Source organism: Astyanax mexicanus, chromosome 14 (assembly GCF_023375975.1).
Source record: "Astyanax mexicanus isolate ESR-SI-001 chromosome 14, AstMex3_surface, whole genome shotgun sequence".
Classification (NCBI taxonomy): Eukaryota; Metazoa; Chordata; class Actinopteri; order Characiformes; family Acestrorhamphidae; genus Astyanax; species Astyanax mexicanus.
In genome coordinates this window covers 18,167,692-18,185,057 of record NC_064421.1, presented here as the reverse complement: position 1 = coordinate 18,185,057, position 17,366 = coordinate 18,167,692, and the positions used below count along the sequence as shown (strand labels likewise).

At 39.4% G+C, this 17,366-nt stretch overlaps 1 protein-coding gene across 1 annotated transcript; it reads right to left on the bottom strand.

The window, feature by feature from the left end:
• Positions 1-1,853: 1,853 nt before the first annotated feature.
• Positions 1,854-17,323, bottom strand: tulp4b (TUB like protein 4b). The gene is made up of 16 exons (XM_007251953.3): positions 16,354-17,323; positions 13,379-13,666; positions 12,701-12,970; positions 11,943-12,071; positions 11,494-11,655; positions 11,015-11,195; positions 10,750-10,857; positions 10,411-10,577; positions 9,630-9,854; positions 9,289-9,523; positions 9,035-9,179; positions 8,654-8,795; positions 8,467-8,560; positions 8,229-8,372; positions 4,680-8,110; positions 1,854-4,200 (listed from the first exon to the last, which is right to left on the bottom strand). The coding sequence occupies exons 2-16, from the start codon at positions 13,397-13,399 to the stop codon at positions 4,084-4,086; spliced, it is 5,571 nt and encodes a 1,856-aa protein (XP_007252015.3). The 5' UTR covers positions 13,400-13,666; positions 16,354-17,323; the 3' UTR covers positions 1,854-4,083.
• Between the last annotated feature and the right edge of the window lie 43 nt (positions 17,324-17,366).

Here is a 17,366-nt window from a genome sequence, read left to right as displayed (position 1 = left end):
TGGCAGTCCTTCACTAAACCCTGCTACTATGACTTACGAGCCAATCGTTTCACAGGACGTAGAAGCTGTCGGGATTGTAAGTGGACGAGAAAAATGCATCTTTTCACACGTTCCCAAAGAAATAAGCACAACACCTGTAGGAAATTAAAAGTAAAATAAAATAAAAAAAGTAAAAGGTATTTTGTGGTAATGGGTTGGGTAATGCACTGAGCGGATGGAATGGACATCAGATACAAAAAGTAAAAAAAAAATTGTGCTGGTTTCCAAACAGCTTATTCTGTCATTGACTTGTTTGGTGTTTGAGGATCTTCCTGAGAAGATCCTTGGCCTTCACTTTGGAGATGGTACTAGGGCTCACTCTAAATAATAAATTTTTTGGCAGTGGCAAATTTCTATAATGGTTAAGTATTGTTAACATGGAATAAAATAATGATAAACTAGGACATAAAAAGGATACTACTTTGGTTAGGTTTGCCAAATTTCAGAACTTACAGACCAGTTGTGGCAAACTCAGAGTTTAATTTTTGTGACAGACTAAACAGCACTTTGAATTGAGGTAGTCTAGGAGTGTAACTCTTTTTTGAAACAGTTAAGAAAAAAATAATGTTTAACTAGAACACTGTCAACTCGTGTGTAAAGCAATTTCCAGCTCCCACCTGGAAACAGCAATTCAGAAGGTTAGTGTAGGTTCTGCAGTCTAATACCCCACATATTGGGTGTATACTTGAGTTCTACTGAGGCGATTTTGATCTGTTGAACTGCCTTGTTTCAACAGTGCTATGCTGGTAGAGGTGTGTAATGGTGTGATGAATGTTTTCTTGGCACCTTCAGGCTGTTAATATCAGTTCTTCATGGCTTGTTTGATTGCCACCACCAGAGAATTGGGGCTGACCATGTGCATCTTTTCACGGCAGCAATTTACTTTTCTTCTTATGATTACTTCAGGCATAATTATGTGTCATACCAAAAGAAAAATAATTATTGGTTTCATGAACCTGATAGTACATTCATTGTTGTTTAGTGGCCTTTCCAAGCACTGTATCTGCATTAAGTAGAACACCTTTTGGCCTTCATAGAACAGGAAATTTTCATAAATGTGTACTAGGAAAGTCTGCAGTGCTGAGTAAGACAATCAACACGTTAACTAACTAACTGCTATCTAAAGCAGTTTCCAGCATCTTGTAGAATCCAGTCACACTTCATTGACATTTACTCATTCACACAGATGAATGGGTATGCACCTATGGGTACATGCATATGTACATATACCTAAAAGTACATGTACTGTATATAAGCACACCAAAGGCTCTTTATCTTCTAACCAATGTTATTTGCATCTTACACTTCTGCAAGTCCATCTTTCCATCTGTAATATTGGTCTTTCTAAGAATAAAACAAATGTATATGACTAAGCAGTTAGTTCACATTCTCATGTGATATCTATGCCCTATAAGTAAACTATTCACAACAGGGTGAGGCTACTGTACACTGTGCATTCTCGTGATGCTGTCAGGCGAAAAAGGTCAAATCTAGCAATTGCTGTGGGGCTCTAGTCAATGTTGAGAATCCTGTTCCCTCACTCGTTTTTTGTAAACCAACAAAGGTTCATTTCATACATGGCCTGCACTTTAAATATTTTATGAACACATACTACTTTTGACACATTACGGTAACAATTGTGGGTGTCATTGTGTAATTAATACTAATTTCACATTTTGTGAGCTCCAGTCTAGTGGATTTAAAACATCATTGAGACACAGGCTGAAAGTAGCATGTGGTAATTTATGTGTTCATTTATCTGCTCTTGTGCGCGCACACACACACACCAATGTTTAAAAAAAATCACCCTTGAGTTAATATGACAAGCTTATCATGGTTTATTGTACATTACAATAATAAAGCAATAGCACAGTTAAAGCCTCACATTCCACACAATTCAAACTGGGCCTGAATAATCCAGAAGAATAGAATTAGAAATCGCTGCATTTGCAAATCATCAAAGCATATACAACACCAAGAACAAGAGAATGCTTGTATCAGCCATCTTCTGTCAACACAGTATCTCTCAGCAAATGTTCAGCTTACACCAGAAATAGAAAAATGAACAAAACAGAACAAATTGAATAAGGTTGTAAATATCCGTAATTGCTAAATAAACAAAACAACAAACATGTATACTCATTTTTACTTACTGATTATAATAAACAGACAAGGAATAACCTAGAACCAGACTAAAAGAATTGCCAGTGTAACATATTCTCAATAGGTGGCCTGAAAGTTGCCCTATTAACAAATAAATTAAAAAATAAATCTGGTCAAATAGATAAGTAGGCAAGTTTTCTTTCTACAAAGTGTAATGAAAAAAAAAAAAGAATATTAAAGATTACATTTAATCTCATTTAAGAATGTAATAAGAAAATAAATGGAGGGATGCGCAACATCAGAATCATATCAGTATTGGCAGACGGATGTTTGCATTAAAAGATGATCGGCATCTGAGAGATGTTTCGACTGATGTTTGACTGATATTTCGAACCAGTATACTGTATGATGATGATGTATTTATTGCACTCAGGCAGAGCAGAATGTTTAGGTGACCTATTGTCCTACAGTACTAAAATATCTGATTTTTTTTTTATAATTACTGCATCTGTAATCCTACAGAAATAAATGTTACTTTTCGCCAAATGTAGTCCAAATTTTATTTTAAACATTTTATAAATGTTTATCTGCCTATGGCGATACATCAAAAATGTTGAATATCGGCATCAGCCCCAAATTCCCATCGGCGTGTCCCTCAAAATCTGTATCCAACCTATTTTTTTTATGACCACATTTTAAACAGTACCTCTATCCAGGTCTAAGTACTTCAGGTCTTGTTCATAATAAATTGCACAGCCAAATGAATCATACTCATTCTGAATATAGTTCAAATTAGAATTATCTTGTAAAAATGCATACTTCTACGCATTTCGTATTAGTGTCATTGTGAACATATTGTTCAAAAACCAAATACTAAATAAGCATACATTTCTATAGCATGTAGTAATATTTATTGACCTGGTGGTAGTATTTTAAACCTATACTTTACAGTGACTGTAATGATATTATTCGAAACCCCCTTCAAAAATCTACATAGTTCTACAGGGAAAACTGCTACTATAACACAGTGCTAAGAACACAGCAAAGATGAGACATATTTAGTATAAAAATGTAAGACACATATGAACTATGGAAACAGTGGATGTAATGGCACATTTAAATGTATGTTAGTAATGGTGGATGTATGACTACACTTCATAGGGCTGCCCAACATTGCTCAGTGAGATCCATCATCCTACATGGGTCCATTCCAACCCTAACGTCACAACACTCACCTCTAACACTCGCAGCTTCCTGACTTGTTTGATTAAGTAGATTAAGCAGTTCTAGGAATGGAACTAAGCTCTGCAGGATGAGTCGATCCCCAAGAGCACTGTTAGGCACCTCAGCAATAGACAAAATCACAATAATTTTAAATGTATTTTCACTCATGGCATCATCCCCTTTGTAGACAATGATAAATAATGTGTCAAATTCATAATACAGTTCACACTTGGAAAACAACCTACAGTAAAGATCCTCAGGGGAATCCCAAAACTGGTATTCATCTTGCATGCACATCACTTTATTTAGCCTTTCATACTGTATATCAATGTTATGAAACATGTACAGATACACACTAAAAGAAAACAACAAAAAAAAATCATAACTAGCAACTGATCTGTACTAGTTCTAAATTTTCATTCAATTACTTTTTTCTCCCACATGAAGTCTTCCAACATTTTAACTTGCTATTTTGTCCTCAAATGTGAGTTTAAAAAAAGGACTAATATATGGGTGTTTTGACCATATCTGTTCTTAAACCCTCCAAAACAAACTACGTCAAGTTCCTTCTGACTGTTTCCTGCATGTTCCCTCCCAGCACAACACAAGCAGTAGCTACCATATTATGGCAACACAGAGCCTTGCACATTCTTTTTCACAATGGACAATCAGCAAACATTAACTGTGCTGTCTTGACAAGATGGCTAGAACTGTCCCTTATTTAAGCCTCTGAGTCACATTGGCCAAGGCGACAGCAAATGCTTGCACTGCTGAGAATGGGTACTGAAAATCTAGGATGTATGCATTACCATCAATTCTGCCAAACTGCATCACCTGCAACAGAAAAGGCAAGTCACAAAATATTAAATACATGTACACAAGTACAGTTGGTAAAATTTGGTAAATAACAATACTCTATGCAACATAAGGTGCATGTTTAGGATTTGTGAAGAATGTACACTATGGACAACGATGTATTGGGACACAAAGACATTAAACCATAGGATTTTTTAAGACAGCCCATTCTAAATCTGTAAGGGTTCTATATCTGTGAGGGGTGTCCAATCTCATCACCAAACAGCCAAGCAAAAGCATGTCCTCGTATGATTAAACAAGTGGAATAAGGTGAGCTGCTAGTTGTCCAGATTAAAAACCAACTTCAGTGAGTTCTTTAGAACTAACCATACTTTCACAAATGTTTGTAAAGGCAGAATGCATGACTAGGTGTCCATAAAGTGTACTTTGTCAAATGTAGAGTAAATCTTTGACAATGACTAACCAAGGTTAGAACAAAAGACTGAACAATGCCTTACCTGTCGTCCATCCAGCTCTATCTGAAAGTTTTTGGCCGACTCCTGCGTTACTCTACCTCCAAAGTCAAGCTGGTAGACTTGGGTGGCTTCATTCCACAAGGGCTGTTTGTTAGCCATGACATACACAAAGCCCTGGCTGCCAAGGCCCCGATCTTCTCTCTCGTTTGCCTTGCGGCACTTAATCTCCTCCAGTTCGTTTGCTGTGCGCAGGCTGCGTTTACTCTTCCAGCCCTTCTTGCTGCTCTGGCTTTGATTCATGAGTTCATCACCACTAATGAAAAGTTCAGGCTCACTTTCTGAGCTGTCCTGGAACTCGTTTGTGGTCCTGCTCAACTTTTTGGCCTTGTTCAGCTGTTCCTTCTGGCCCTTAGGCTTCTTCTTCTCTCTGACCCCAAGCCTTGGGCTGGAGATGAGAGAATTAAAGTCAGACAGTGCACGGCCTTCCTTTTTAGATTTGCTCTCAGAAACGCTGGACATGTTTGCCTCCTCCGCCCTGCTGTCGAGTCTCTTTCGACTCTTTTTGCTGAACCTGTCGGCCCCCTGCGGTACTGGACTCTCATTAAGCGAGGACTGTTCCTGAAAACTCTCACCAGAGTCCGCTAGCACCTCTGAGGTGCTTTGATGGTTCATGAGCTCAGCAGGTGGAGGAGGAGGAGGTAGTGGCGGAGGAGGAGGTGGGGGAGGTGGTGGGGGAGGTGGCGGAGGAGGTGAAAGAACAGGCTTCTCCAAACCCTGGTGCATCTTACTTGGTAAAGTTGCTGAGTGGTCATGCATGGGAGGGCAAGCACTGTACGTACTCCAGGGATGTAAGGCCACTGGATGCAGCTGAAGGTTGGTGCATGAGCTGGCACCAGGATACATGGGTGGCAGTGGACAACAAGCTAGATTGGCCATATTATTTGCATAACCTGGGGGCAAAACCAGAGTTGGATCCTGCTGATTAAATGGAACTGATGTTACCATGTCACTTGTCCCGCATGCTTGTTGAGGACTTTGCAGAGATTGGAGCTGAGGGCCACCATGTCCCATGCCAGGTGGAAAGGGTGAAAGAGAAATCTGATAAGGTGATGGCAGGGTCATAGTGCTAGGACTGGAGGGAGGCTTTGTTGAGAGAAGAAAAGGCATTCGGGTAATGTCTAAATGTTGTGCTTGGCTGAGTAAAAGTGGAGGTGGTTTGTGAGGTCCTGGGGGACTAGTAAGCATATTTTGATCCTGGGGCATCCACATTTGGTCTGAGGAAGGGGAGTCCCACTGGTAGGGTGGTGGGCGTTTCACTGTTAAATTTACATCTCCAAGAGTTAAGTGGCGCACTGATTTTTCCAAATGGCACTGCTGGTTTAGTGTCTCGTCTTCAGTGAAGGCAGAGTTGATGTACACAGTCCTATCTCGACTGTTCTCAACTGGACTCAGCAAGTTGTATGAAGACTGTGACGCCAGAGGTGAAGCACTTTTGGAGTGCACAATTATAGTACTGTGTTGGGCCCCTTTGCCAGGGGGAAAGTCCTGCCGCACTACAGTTCCACCTGCAATGCCACTGCTGTTGGTCCCACCACCGCTAACACTTACACTAGTGCTGCTGCTGTTACTGCTGCACTGAGTGCAAGTGTACAACGCAGTGGGGATCCTGGGTTGGTAAGAAAGTGCAAGTGCGCTATTAACCTTAGATTTGGTTGGTAAAGTCCTCACCGAATCTACCATTTGAGAAATCTTCAGAGCATTTTCTCTGCGATCCCGTCGCAGAGTTGCATGGATAAGACTGCTGTCAATCCTTTGGGTAGGACTCCTAATGACATTGATCTGGTTAGGAGGCTCAGGGTATGGTGGTGGATCTCCACTTGGTATAGAGTATCGAGGCAAGGAAAGGCGGCTCAGGGTTGCCGAGCTATAGGGAAGCTGGACCTTCTTGTTTTCCGATGAAGTGACTTTCAGCGTAGCTGAACTACCCATTCCTTGAATGCCATAAGCATTCTGGTTCCGTATGAGACGTCTCCTTGGCCGACACACCTCCTCTACATTTCCACTGCTGTCAAAAGTTGTAATCCTTTCATAACCCAAAGGAGTCGGGTACTGGAGGCCCACTGGATGAAGCGAGAACTCGTCCTTAGTTAAGCATGAGTCCGGTGACAGTGTGTTAGCATTCTCACTGGTAGTGATGAGGACTGGAGGGGGAACTGTCGGAGGAACAGCAGCAGCTGCAGACACCACTGTCCCTGGGTAAGGTGGTGGAGGATTCATTTTACGCATCTGAATCTCAAGAGACGTGTCATTTTCAATAAACGACTGTGGCCTGGAAGGGACCTTCAGAGTGTGTGTTTGCTCTACTCTGTCTGGGGGTTGGTCTGGGTGAGGAATCTGGGGCATCATCTGGAGCTGATGCATGGAAATGGGGGTGTATGCTGTTGGAGGAGGTGGCAATGATATCTGCATCTTGAGCTGCTGCTGCATTTGTTGATGCTGCCTTTGCATCTGCTGATGCTGCTGTTGTATTTGTTGATGCTGCTGCTGAAGCTGTTGCTGCTGCTGCCTCATCTCTTGAATTTGTTGGCGAATCTGTTGCTGCTGCTGTTGCATCTGCTCATGTTGGAGCTGCATCTGATGGTGCTGCTGCTGGATTTGCTGCTGATGTTGCTGCTGCACCTGCTGATGCTGTTGGACTTGCTGTTGCAGTTGCTGTTGTTGCATTTGCTGATGATGCTGCTGCAGTTGTTGTTGTTGCTGTTGCAGTTGTTGCTGCTGCTGCTGCAGTTGGTGATGGTGCTGCTGCATCTGCTGCTGTTGCAGCTGATGATGCTGCAACTGCTGCTGTTGCAACTGCTGCTGCTGCAACTGCTGCTGCTGCAACTGCTGCTGTTGCTGTTGTTGTATGTGCTGCTGCATTTGTTGATGATGCTGTGTTTGCAGCTGCTGTTGGTGCTGCATGTGCTGTTGATGCTGCTGCAGTGGTTGTTGGTGCTGCTGCTGTGCTTGTTGGTGCTGCTGCAGCTTCAGATGCTGCTGTTGTGTTTGAGCCTGATGTTTAGATGTTTGATGATGGTCTTCCTGTTGCTGCTGGCGCTGCTGATGCGGTTGTGGTGGCAAATGGTGTGGTGGAGGAGGAAGTGTCCCACTCAAAAGGTTGCCCATTTCTAGGCCACTAAAAATGACTTGTCCAGGACTGGAGTATCTTGTTGGTACAGTGTACTGTGCAGTCATGTTGTCTGGTGTATGATCAGGAACTGTTACATTGGCAGCTGCCGCCGCAGCAGCTGCAGCTGCTGTGGCCGTGGGGTTGGTCAAGACATCAAGCTGAATATTCTGATTTGCCAAGAGAGACTGGACGAGTCCTATGCTCTGTGTGGGTGACATTGCTTGAGCAGGACTATGTATTGGAGCGATCGGAATATTAACTGTGCAGGGAGGATTATCAGCAGACACCCCTGAGGGTCCCATCACTGAAAAGAAAGTCATAGTGTCGTATTAACAGGTTATACACATGAATACTGTCATTTAATAATTCAGTCATTCATCATTACTAATTCAAATGTAAGATTTTGTCACATATATGTTTACCTGGTAAATCATCTTCGTCTTCACTGAACACATTAGGATTGAAGACTGGTAGACTCATAAAGTCTGGTGAAATTTTACGGACCTCTGGTAGATAGATTGTCATCTGGCGTGGTTGCAAGTGCAACAAACTGGTTTTATATATGACTGTAACATAATGAAGACATAACAGAAATAGATTAGCAATGATTATTCCATAAAAACAAGTCCTAAGATTTCATCTAACAGCGTTTTTTATTACCTGCTCCCAAATTTGCTGGCAAAAAGGAGGCAAGTCCCACAATCTTAAACTTTGTGCCCCAAATGTTAGAGGTGACTTGAGCCAGATAGTTATGCTGCAAGGCAAAAACATAAGTACATTTAAAACACTCAAATAAAAAAGATCAGGAATAAAGTAATTAAAAAAAGAAATAAATATAATCTACTACCTCATTCATTCCATCTATTGGAAACTCCCTGCGAGTGAGACTTGGAGACCGTATGGTAGGTTTCTTTGGTAATCGTGGAGACCTGGACATTTCTTGAGATGTTTGGGCAAGTTTGGGAGACTTTCTTGATTCCATATTGATTCTAATTAATAAAACACAACAAAATAAGATGAGAATAAGATCAACCTTACTTAACCAGATAATCAGTATGACCTAGCTTGACAAATCTGGTTGACCAGCATGGCCAAGCATGACCAACTTAAACCTACACTACAACATACACTCTGCTGGTCAAGAACTGGTTTACCAGCCAAATATCACTTTAAAATACTATATTAATTAATCTTTCATAATTTCAGTGAGAGCATAAAAACACTGAACCTGGGAAGTTTAGGGGACCTGTTTCCCCTGGAAAGCTTTGGCGACTTCCTTCCAACCCACTCATCACTCAACTCAATATCACTAGAGTCAGAGCAGTTGCAGCTGTCGGTCATGTAGGATATCATCCCATTCACGCAAACTTCATCTGAAATTCAATCACAGTGTTAGAAAAATCAAAACCTTTTTTCTACTTCTGAAGAGATCCATGTCATTTTAGTTCTGAACAAAACTGTGACCACAGAATTCAGCTCCACCTGTTTTGCTGTCCATTTTGGGGTCCATTATAACAAACTCTGGACGTAATTTGCTGATTCGACGACCTTTGAGGATAGGCACCAGGCCTCCCAGGTGCTCCAGATAGAGGGTGTAGCATGGCCCTCCAGCCTCTGGATTATCTTCTGCTCGCTTCATTGTGCAGTGCAATCTCTCATTCCCCGCTGTGGGGTAGCTGACAAAGTCGCGGATGTTGTTTGGATCAGGAATGGGAGGCTGCAGATAGCAAAGAAAGGTTTGTACTAAATTATCCTGAACTGCTGCTATTTTTAATATATATTTAATATATATGGGGCCCCAGAAAACACTGTTAGTTAGTTACCTTGATAGTTGGGATGAATGCACTGGTAACGTAGGAACAGAGGAGGGAGGGCATGTTCAGTTTACCCACATCTCTCTCTTCCCTCAGGGCACTGGCTATGCCCTGCTGACACAGCAGCTGGAGGCTAGCCACCCTGTGCTCTACACGCACAACATATAGTGCTGGTCCACACGCCAGGAACAGACGCGAGTCTCGGTGACCCCAGCAGATAGTGGTGATAGGCCTCTGAAATTAGAGCAGAAAAACTTTACATGCATACTGGTCTATCAGTGATCCTTACAGACTGAAACTGGCTAACCAGAAAATCATACTGAAATTATATTGGAGTATTTTATGCATTTCTAACCCTTCAACAGATGAATGCTCTGTTAGTCTGTAATGGTGAAAGGAGTCAGATTTATACATTTTATAAAGATGCATACAATCAGGTTAAAAAATTAGGACACCCCATGAAAACCACAAGTCATCTATTAACGTATTTAAACATATGGACATTAATCTTCATTTTAACATTCATTCTATTAATTACACTTAATAAATAAAATAAAATAACAATTCTAATTATTTTAGAGACAGTTCAGATTTAAATGTCCATATGTTTAAAGGACAAAGTTTTTCATGAGGATTACTCTTTTTTCACTTAATTGTGTAGCAGAATTATTACTTTTAGAGAATTAGATTAATATTAATAAGCATATAAGACTCCTAACTGGTGAATTATTGCTGCCATTGCTGTACCATTGACCTATATTCAGAATGACAAACATCTTTGTGAGTTTACCTGTGCAGGGGTTTCCAAAGTGTATATATGTTCTCCTTGAACATTGTAGAACTTGACGAGGGCATTTCTCATTATGGAGGCGCAGGCTGACTCCGAAGGGAGCCCGTGTCTCTCCATTCCAGCAACAGCTAACAAGTCTCCCTGAGAGCACCACTGCACCTCCACATCTGTACAAGAACAGCTTGAGTGGATTATGTTGTACAGAGTAATATGTCAAGAATTTTGTGTTGATTCATCCCATTGCAGAGGGTTTAGCAATGAACTGATATCACTGTTATATAACTGCAACCCCAATTAATGTTTTATGCACACTTTAAATTGAGAGCCTCACTGCTTTACCTTTCAGTCCTGAGCGGATTACGTGAGGCGAAAGGTCATCATAATTGTTCATTAGACTAATGTCTCCAGAAATGAAGCTTACTGTGAGAAGTGGCTTCACATTACGCCCTTCAAAAGAAAGACATTTTAGAGTGAGCTGAAGCAATAGAACACATCAAACAGGCACTTCAAGAGACTCTGTGTTTGTATCTGTATAAATGTACTATCTGTGGATAAGAATAGCATCACAAATATTAAAAGAACTCAGTGTATTAATAAGTTGTACCTTGACTCTGGGCATTTTCGTCAGTGTCTGTATCACTCTCAGTGCTGTCTTCCACCAGGAAGTCAGGGCAGTTCCAGGACATGCCGACAATGCCATCTGATTCATGCAGCAGGACATGAGCAAGCATACGACCATGGCAGTCCATTACAATCACCTGACCATCTGCTGTTCCAAACAACACCTACGTGCATACAGGTGAATACCGTTAAATACTCATTATTTCCACACACAACATTCTTAAAAATAAAGATGCTTCAAATGGTTCTTTGAACAATGCCAAAGAAGATGGTAAATAACCTTTACATTAATAGATGGCTTCTCTGACTATTAAAGGGTTCTTTACACTTACTTACACATCTCTATTACAAATACAGTTTCTTATAGAACCATAAGTGGTTTAACTATAGCATCCCTTAAAACTATTTGAAAACTATTTGAGTGCAGTTTGACTTAAACACTTCATGTTCTCGACAAATTACCTGCTGGTCATCAGGAGTCCAGATTCCACAGGTGATTTGGCTCTCCAGGTTGATCTCAGATGACCAGTGTCTCTGACCACTGACTGAGCCCACCAAGACGAAGCCATCTCTGTAGGCAATCAGAGCCTGAGTACCATCATGGGACCAGGTAAAATCACTTACCTACAGACAAAGCAGAAACGGCGAAAGATCAGTAATATTTTAAAACTTGTTATTAAAACCTGGTCAGTGTTCTCTGATCTGCCTTCTAGTGGAAGCTTATCCATACACATATCCAAGCCTGTAACAGTTTACAACACAACTGGTTTTGTCAACACATTACTAATACTGCAAGCATAGCTCGAACCTAATTTAACGTACCATTTAAAAGTTATTATATAACTGTCATTGCTATATGATACATTTTAAACCCGGGGTGCAAAATTGACTCTATAAATGTAGCACATTACCTGGGCGCCTCGATCATTAACCAGCTCCACGGACCATCGCCCTTCATACTGTATCCAAACAAAAATCCCCCCTTCCATATCACAAGTAGCAAGCTTCTGAAACGGCTCATTCCAGCGAACAAGAACAACCTGCATAAATACAAACAGCTCTCATGTTAGTTTTGGTTATGTATGAGGCGGTGACTGGTTTTCAATTATTTTATTATTCTGGTAACCTTTAAAAAGGCTCCTGGATTGGCCTTAACAGTGTATGTTTACATAGTTAGAATCAGAAGAGTAAGCAAAAAAAAAAGAGACACTGATGACATTTATATCTTAAGTTGAAGATTAAAGATCATTTTTATGTTAGTAACAAATACATTAAATAAAAGGTATAGCAATACCTGTGTTAACACCATTTCCATTAGCTTTTTAAAAATTTGCAGTGTACTTTAAACATAATACTATATATGCCAAATGTGCACTAAAAATAATCTGGATGCATGTGCCACTTACTGATAGCCTCATTTTTATGACTAAATTTAGTAACACTGCAGCTTTGTGCGACAGATACATGACCTTTAAAATAGACAGAGGCAGCAATATATATATATATATACGTATATATATATAAATACGTATATATATATATATACGTATATATATATATACGTATATATATATATACGTATATATATATATATATACGTATATATACATATATATATATATATATATATTTATATATCAAAGACAGATGTTTCATGTGAAACACAAACCTCGCTGTTGTGCCCCCTTAAATTAAAATTAATCCTCTGTGGAGTATTCCTGTCCCTCCTGCAGTGACTGGAGGTAAATGTCACACCAACTACACCCCTTGCATTTCCGGTGGCCAGCCATCCTTCCTCGTAGTAGCGCCTCCTGCACACCGGCTTTTCCTTCTCACTCTTAGGAACTCTTCCTTTCCATGAGAGGCAGAGGATGTTGGAGTCACTGCAGAGGACAGGACCATGTTCCACCGCAGCCAACATCCCTACTGAGTGACCAGGCTATAGAGTGAACAAAGAGAGGACTGCTGAGTTGCTTTGTATTCATTGTACCAACACTTACATGAATAAACTAGTGTTTTTCAACATAATCTCAACTGGATAATCTAAAGCAAACAGACAAATAACACAATACATAATTCCAACATGTTTTATTGCACACAGTAAGCATACTTATTATAGAAGCCAAACATCAGGTATTTCAACAGTTTTTTTTTTCTTTTTTTTTTTTTTAGGTCAGTGGGGTTTTCTGTTATTTTACTCAATTCAATTAAATTTGACAGCATTACTGCCCATGGAAGTCAATGGTCCAAAACAGATTAGGTTGAAAAACACTAGAAATTTGTTATTAAAGTCATATACATTATGTATTTTTTAAAAAACTAAAAACATGGAACAGAACATACGCACCTCTTCATAGTCCCTGGACATTATTAGATGGAATTTTGTTTCTGAAGGAGTTTTCCATTTTGTTGCAGTTTCAAGAAATGTGTAGCAGCACCTGAGGAGTCTACACTTATTTGCAGAGCTGTATTTGTAAGTATTATTACAGGATATCAGGCCATTATACTCTGCATCTATGTCATCAGCAACATGATTTATTTTTCTTGTGTGAACAATGCCAGGGATGGCCTCTGGGAAGCAAAAAGACAGTCTTTAAAAATATAATTTATCCCAAGATTTAACAGTCCATGTTTTCTGTAGGGAAGAAAAAGCATCAGTGAGCAGTGGATTGGAAGCTAAGAACAAACTCTTACATGACCTAAAATACATATTAACAGTTCACAGTAGCTAACTGAAATGTACACAAAAAATGATAAACATTTGTGGACAGAGCTGTTCATATACATATGAACTGTTGCATTAAAAAATAATTTTCAGTTATCTTGCACCAAAGCCTGGACGATATCACAATATATTAATTTCGGTCAATACAATTCCAATATGGATATGAACAGTATAAAAGCCCTTACCCTTAGTATATGTAATAACACACTGATAGAGATAGAGAGCTGAGTGATATGGTAAAAATATTATATTACAATATTTAAAGACATTTTCAAGTATTTTTCATAAGACAAAATGTATCAGCAGTGGTATTACACTCTCTGTAATGAAACAGACAGTTGGGTGAGTGTTCTTTAAGTGCTGGTGTTGTTTAAGTACTAAAGACATACTTGATATGCTTATTTTCGGTACAAACATTTATCATGACGATAAAATCTTAATATAATGTCCAGCTCTACTTACACCTTATATTTATTTTAACCATTTGGAACCAATCACTTGTGATACACTGAAGTCAATAATGTGTAAAGTGGAATAATACAATTATACAAAGGAATAAAAACTAGGGCTGTCACAATAATTATGAAATAGCGTACTTTTTTTTTGCTGACTACATTTTGCCCATTGTTGTTTACTTGCATATTTGTTTGCATTCGAATGAACATCACCAATAGTTAAACCAGTTGTATTGTTCTGTTCTCTTATCTGCATGGCTCAAATTGTGAGTAGTGCCATTTATTATGTATTAAAAAGGATGTACATAAATAAGACAGAGTTAAACTAAAAACTCATCTAAAAAATACAGTACCTATCCCATCTAGTTTTGTGAACTGAGAAGGAATATCTTGGCTAGTTGTAGTTGTAGGGTATTATCGACAGCTGGCCTTAACAAAATGCTTTAAAATAGAAACCTTCCAATATTACTGGGACAATATAACCTTATTGTGAAAATAAAAATATTATTGTAAGATAGTTAATAGACCTAATGACAACATTGCTAATAGGAGCGTTAAGCACCTGTAAATGAAAACGTTCTAAAGGTGTGGTAGTTTTTGCTACAAGAGGTGTCTCTAGCTTCATCACATTTTAGATAACTAGGTTAGTTTTAATGGGAAAACACAGTTTGCTAGCATTACCCCTTAAAATGCCTTGTCCCGTATACAGGCTTCAGGTGTAGGTGATGCCCTTTTCTCTGCAGTAAAATAGTTTTTCACACTCTGAAAACTTTGAGGGCTTTAAAATCTCCTTCAGGTTACTTGGAGGAACTGCCTGTCCACGCTGTACCTCACTTCATCATTTAAGATCAGAAACAGGAATCAAGCTCAAATTCTGCAGGTTGGAAAATGGTGTAAAAACTAGACAACGGAACCAAAATCAAAAGGTGTGGAGGACATGAAATGTGTTCAGGAAAATACAAAAGAAAGAGAAAGTGCCAATTTTATGATTGTTATTTATTATGTTTTAAAAGTTGCAGATTTACTTACATTTCTTTTAGTAATTTATATAACAAATACAATTAAAATATTTAGTGACGTTTATGTTCAAACATGAAACATTTTATGTAATGCTTGAATATAAATCTTCAAGATTTAGGTATGTAATATCAGGCAGAACATTGACAAAAATGCTGACCTAGTTAACTAGCTAGTTAGCTAACGTTAGCTAAATAACGAGACCCTGCATGCAGGTAAGGTTAGGTAACGCTAGCGTTTAGCTGACACTTACACGCTCTTACGTCACGGCAGGGTAACGTTAATCAGTGTAAAATCACTACTGCTGTTTTACTCCGTGGTACAGCAGCTAAATCTAGGTTAGGCCATTATCATTTTATTCCTGGTTTAAAACAGGGTCACACACACAGACACACACACGGCCTGTGAGTGAGTGTATATGAGAGCTAAAAGATGAGGGCAGGCTAACCTAACGCTAGCCAGGTTAACGCTAGCCAGACCGCAGCCGTCATGGCAACACGGATGCGATGATCACTGAATCCTAATGACATTTCACCGTCTAGCTTCATTTTATTCACCAAAATCAATCGTAACAAAAAGATCGTCGTTTTACACGGTCTAGCCCATATCTACAAACATGCAGCCAACTATTGGGTCGGTGGTGTGTTAGTAAGGTTATGTATAGTCAGCTAGGAATGGCGATAAAACCGTGTTAAAAAATACAGCATCTACAACTAGCTAGCTAACCTATAACGTTAGGGTGTGTTTATAACCGCATCATAATAACGGCCGTAATTAACGAGTTACCTAGCTAACGCCAGCTAGCTAGCTAACTAACTAACCTAGGTTAGATTTTGCAAGACAAATCCATCTAACCTAGCTAGCGTTATAACTAGCTAAGCTCGATTGAGCGCGGTTTAATCAAACAGCATACATAACCCTGGCTACACTAACCTAGCTTTAACTAGCTAAATACCAACCATTTCTCTCCCATTCCTTTCTCTCGGTTTTCGACACCAAAAAGGCAAAGCAAAACACAGCTACGGGAAATAAAACCCTACTTAATAACCTACTGCCATTTTGTATCAGCATACATATAAAATTTAGCTGAGAATCTGTAGCTACAAAATTTATAGGCGAACTCACCTTTTCCAAGTCGCTCTCAATGCGTCTAAATGGTTGCCAAGTGCCCAGCATGGATTAAAGCCTCCAAGGGACACAAATAGCTAGGTTAGCTAATGGCCGAGGGACGAAGCAGGCTAGCACCAAAAAAAAAACAACCTCTGTGCGGGATTTCGGGTCCTGTCAAGGCAACCCGAGCTTTGACGGAGCGCTCCGGAGAGACCACGTGACGGGCAAGCCCATCCAGAGGGGTCCGGCAGAGGGTCAGCGCTGCAATGCGCGGGGGAGCCGCGCAGATAACAGCTGACATCTTCCCGTTCTCTTACCTCGTCCCCAAACTAGTAAGATAGCCCAGGCAGGAACACGGAGAGAAAGGTCGGACATGATGTTTGTTCGTTTTTTTTAATGAGCAGCTGCACGTTCACAGATGGTACGAGCCTCCAGCTCCTCTTCTTCCAAACCGGGCAGAGAAGCATCAGCGAAAATGGCTGAGATCAAACGGATTTATTACCGTTTCCACCCTGTATTTTTAAATATTACAAATAATCGTCAACGCCAGTGTTTTATTTCACGATTTTATTGAATAGCATTTAGCAAAAGGTTTCATCTAATTATTACATTAATCTAAACTACATGGGCACAAAACAGGTTATGCAGCTACTAAGCCTGTCTTAATAACTAATTTCTAAAAAATATATATATTTTGATGGTTTTGAGACCGTTTTAGGCCACTTGTATAGTAATAATAATAATAATAATAATAATAATAATAATAATAATAATAGCATATTAATACAGTTAGACATTTTAAAGAGTAATGATGTTTTTAATTATTGTGAAATTTTAGACAATGCAATTGGAATCAGAAATAAAAACAAACTTCAATAAATAAAATATAAATAAAATAGAAGTTGATAATTTTGCTTTATCACATTAATGCCCCCCCTCCAAGTAAAGAAAAAAACATAATAGGCAATAATCGAGGTCAGCAAATATTATTGAGGTTATGTTCATATATTGTACAATGTATCAACAAT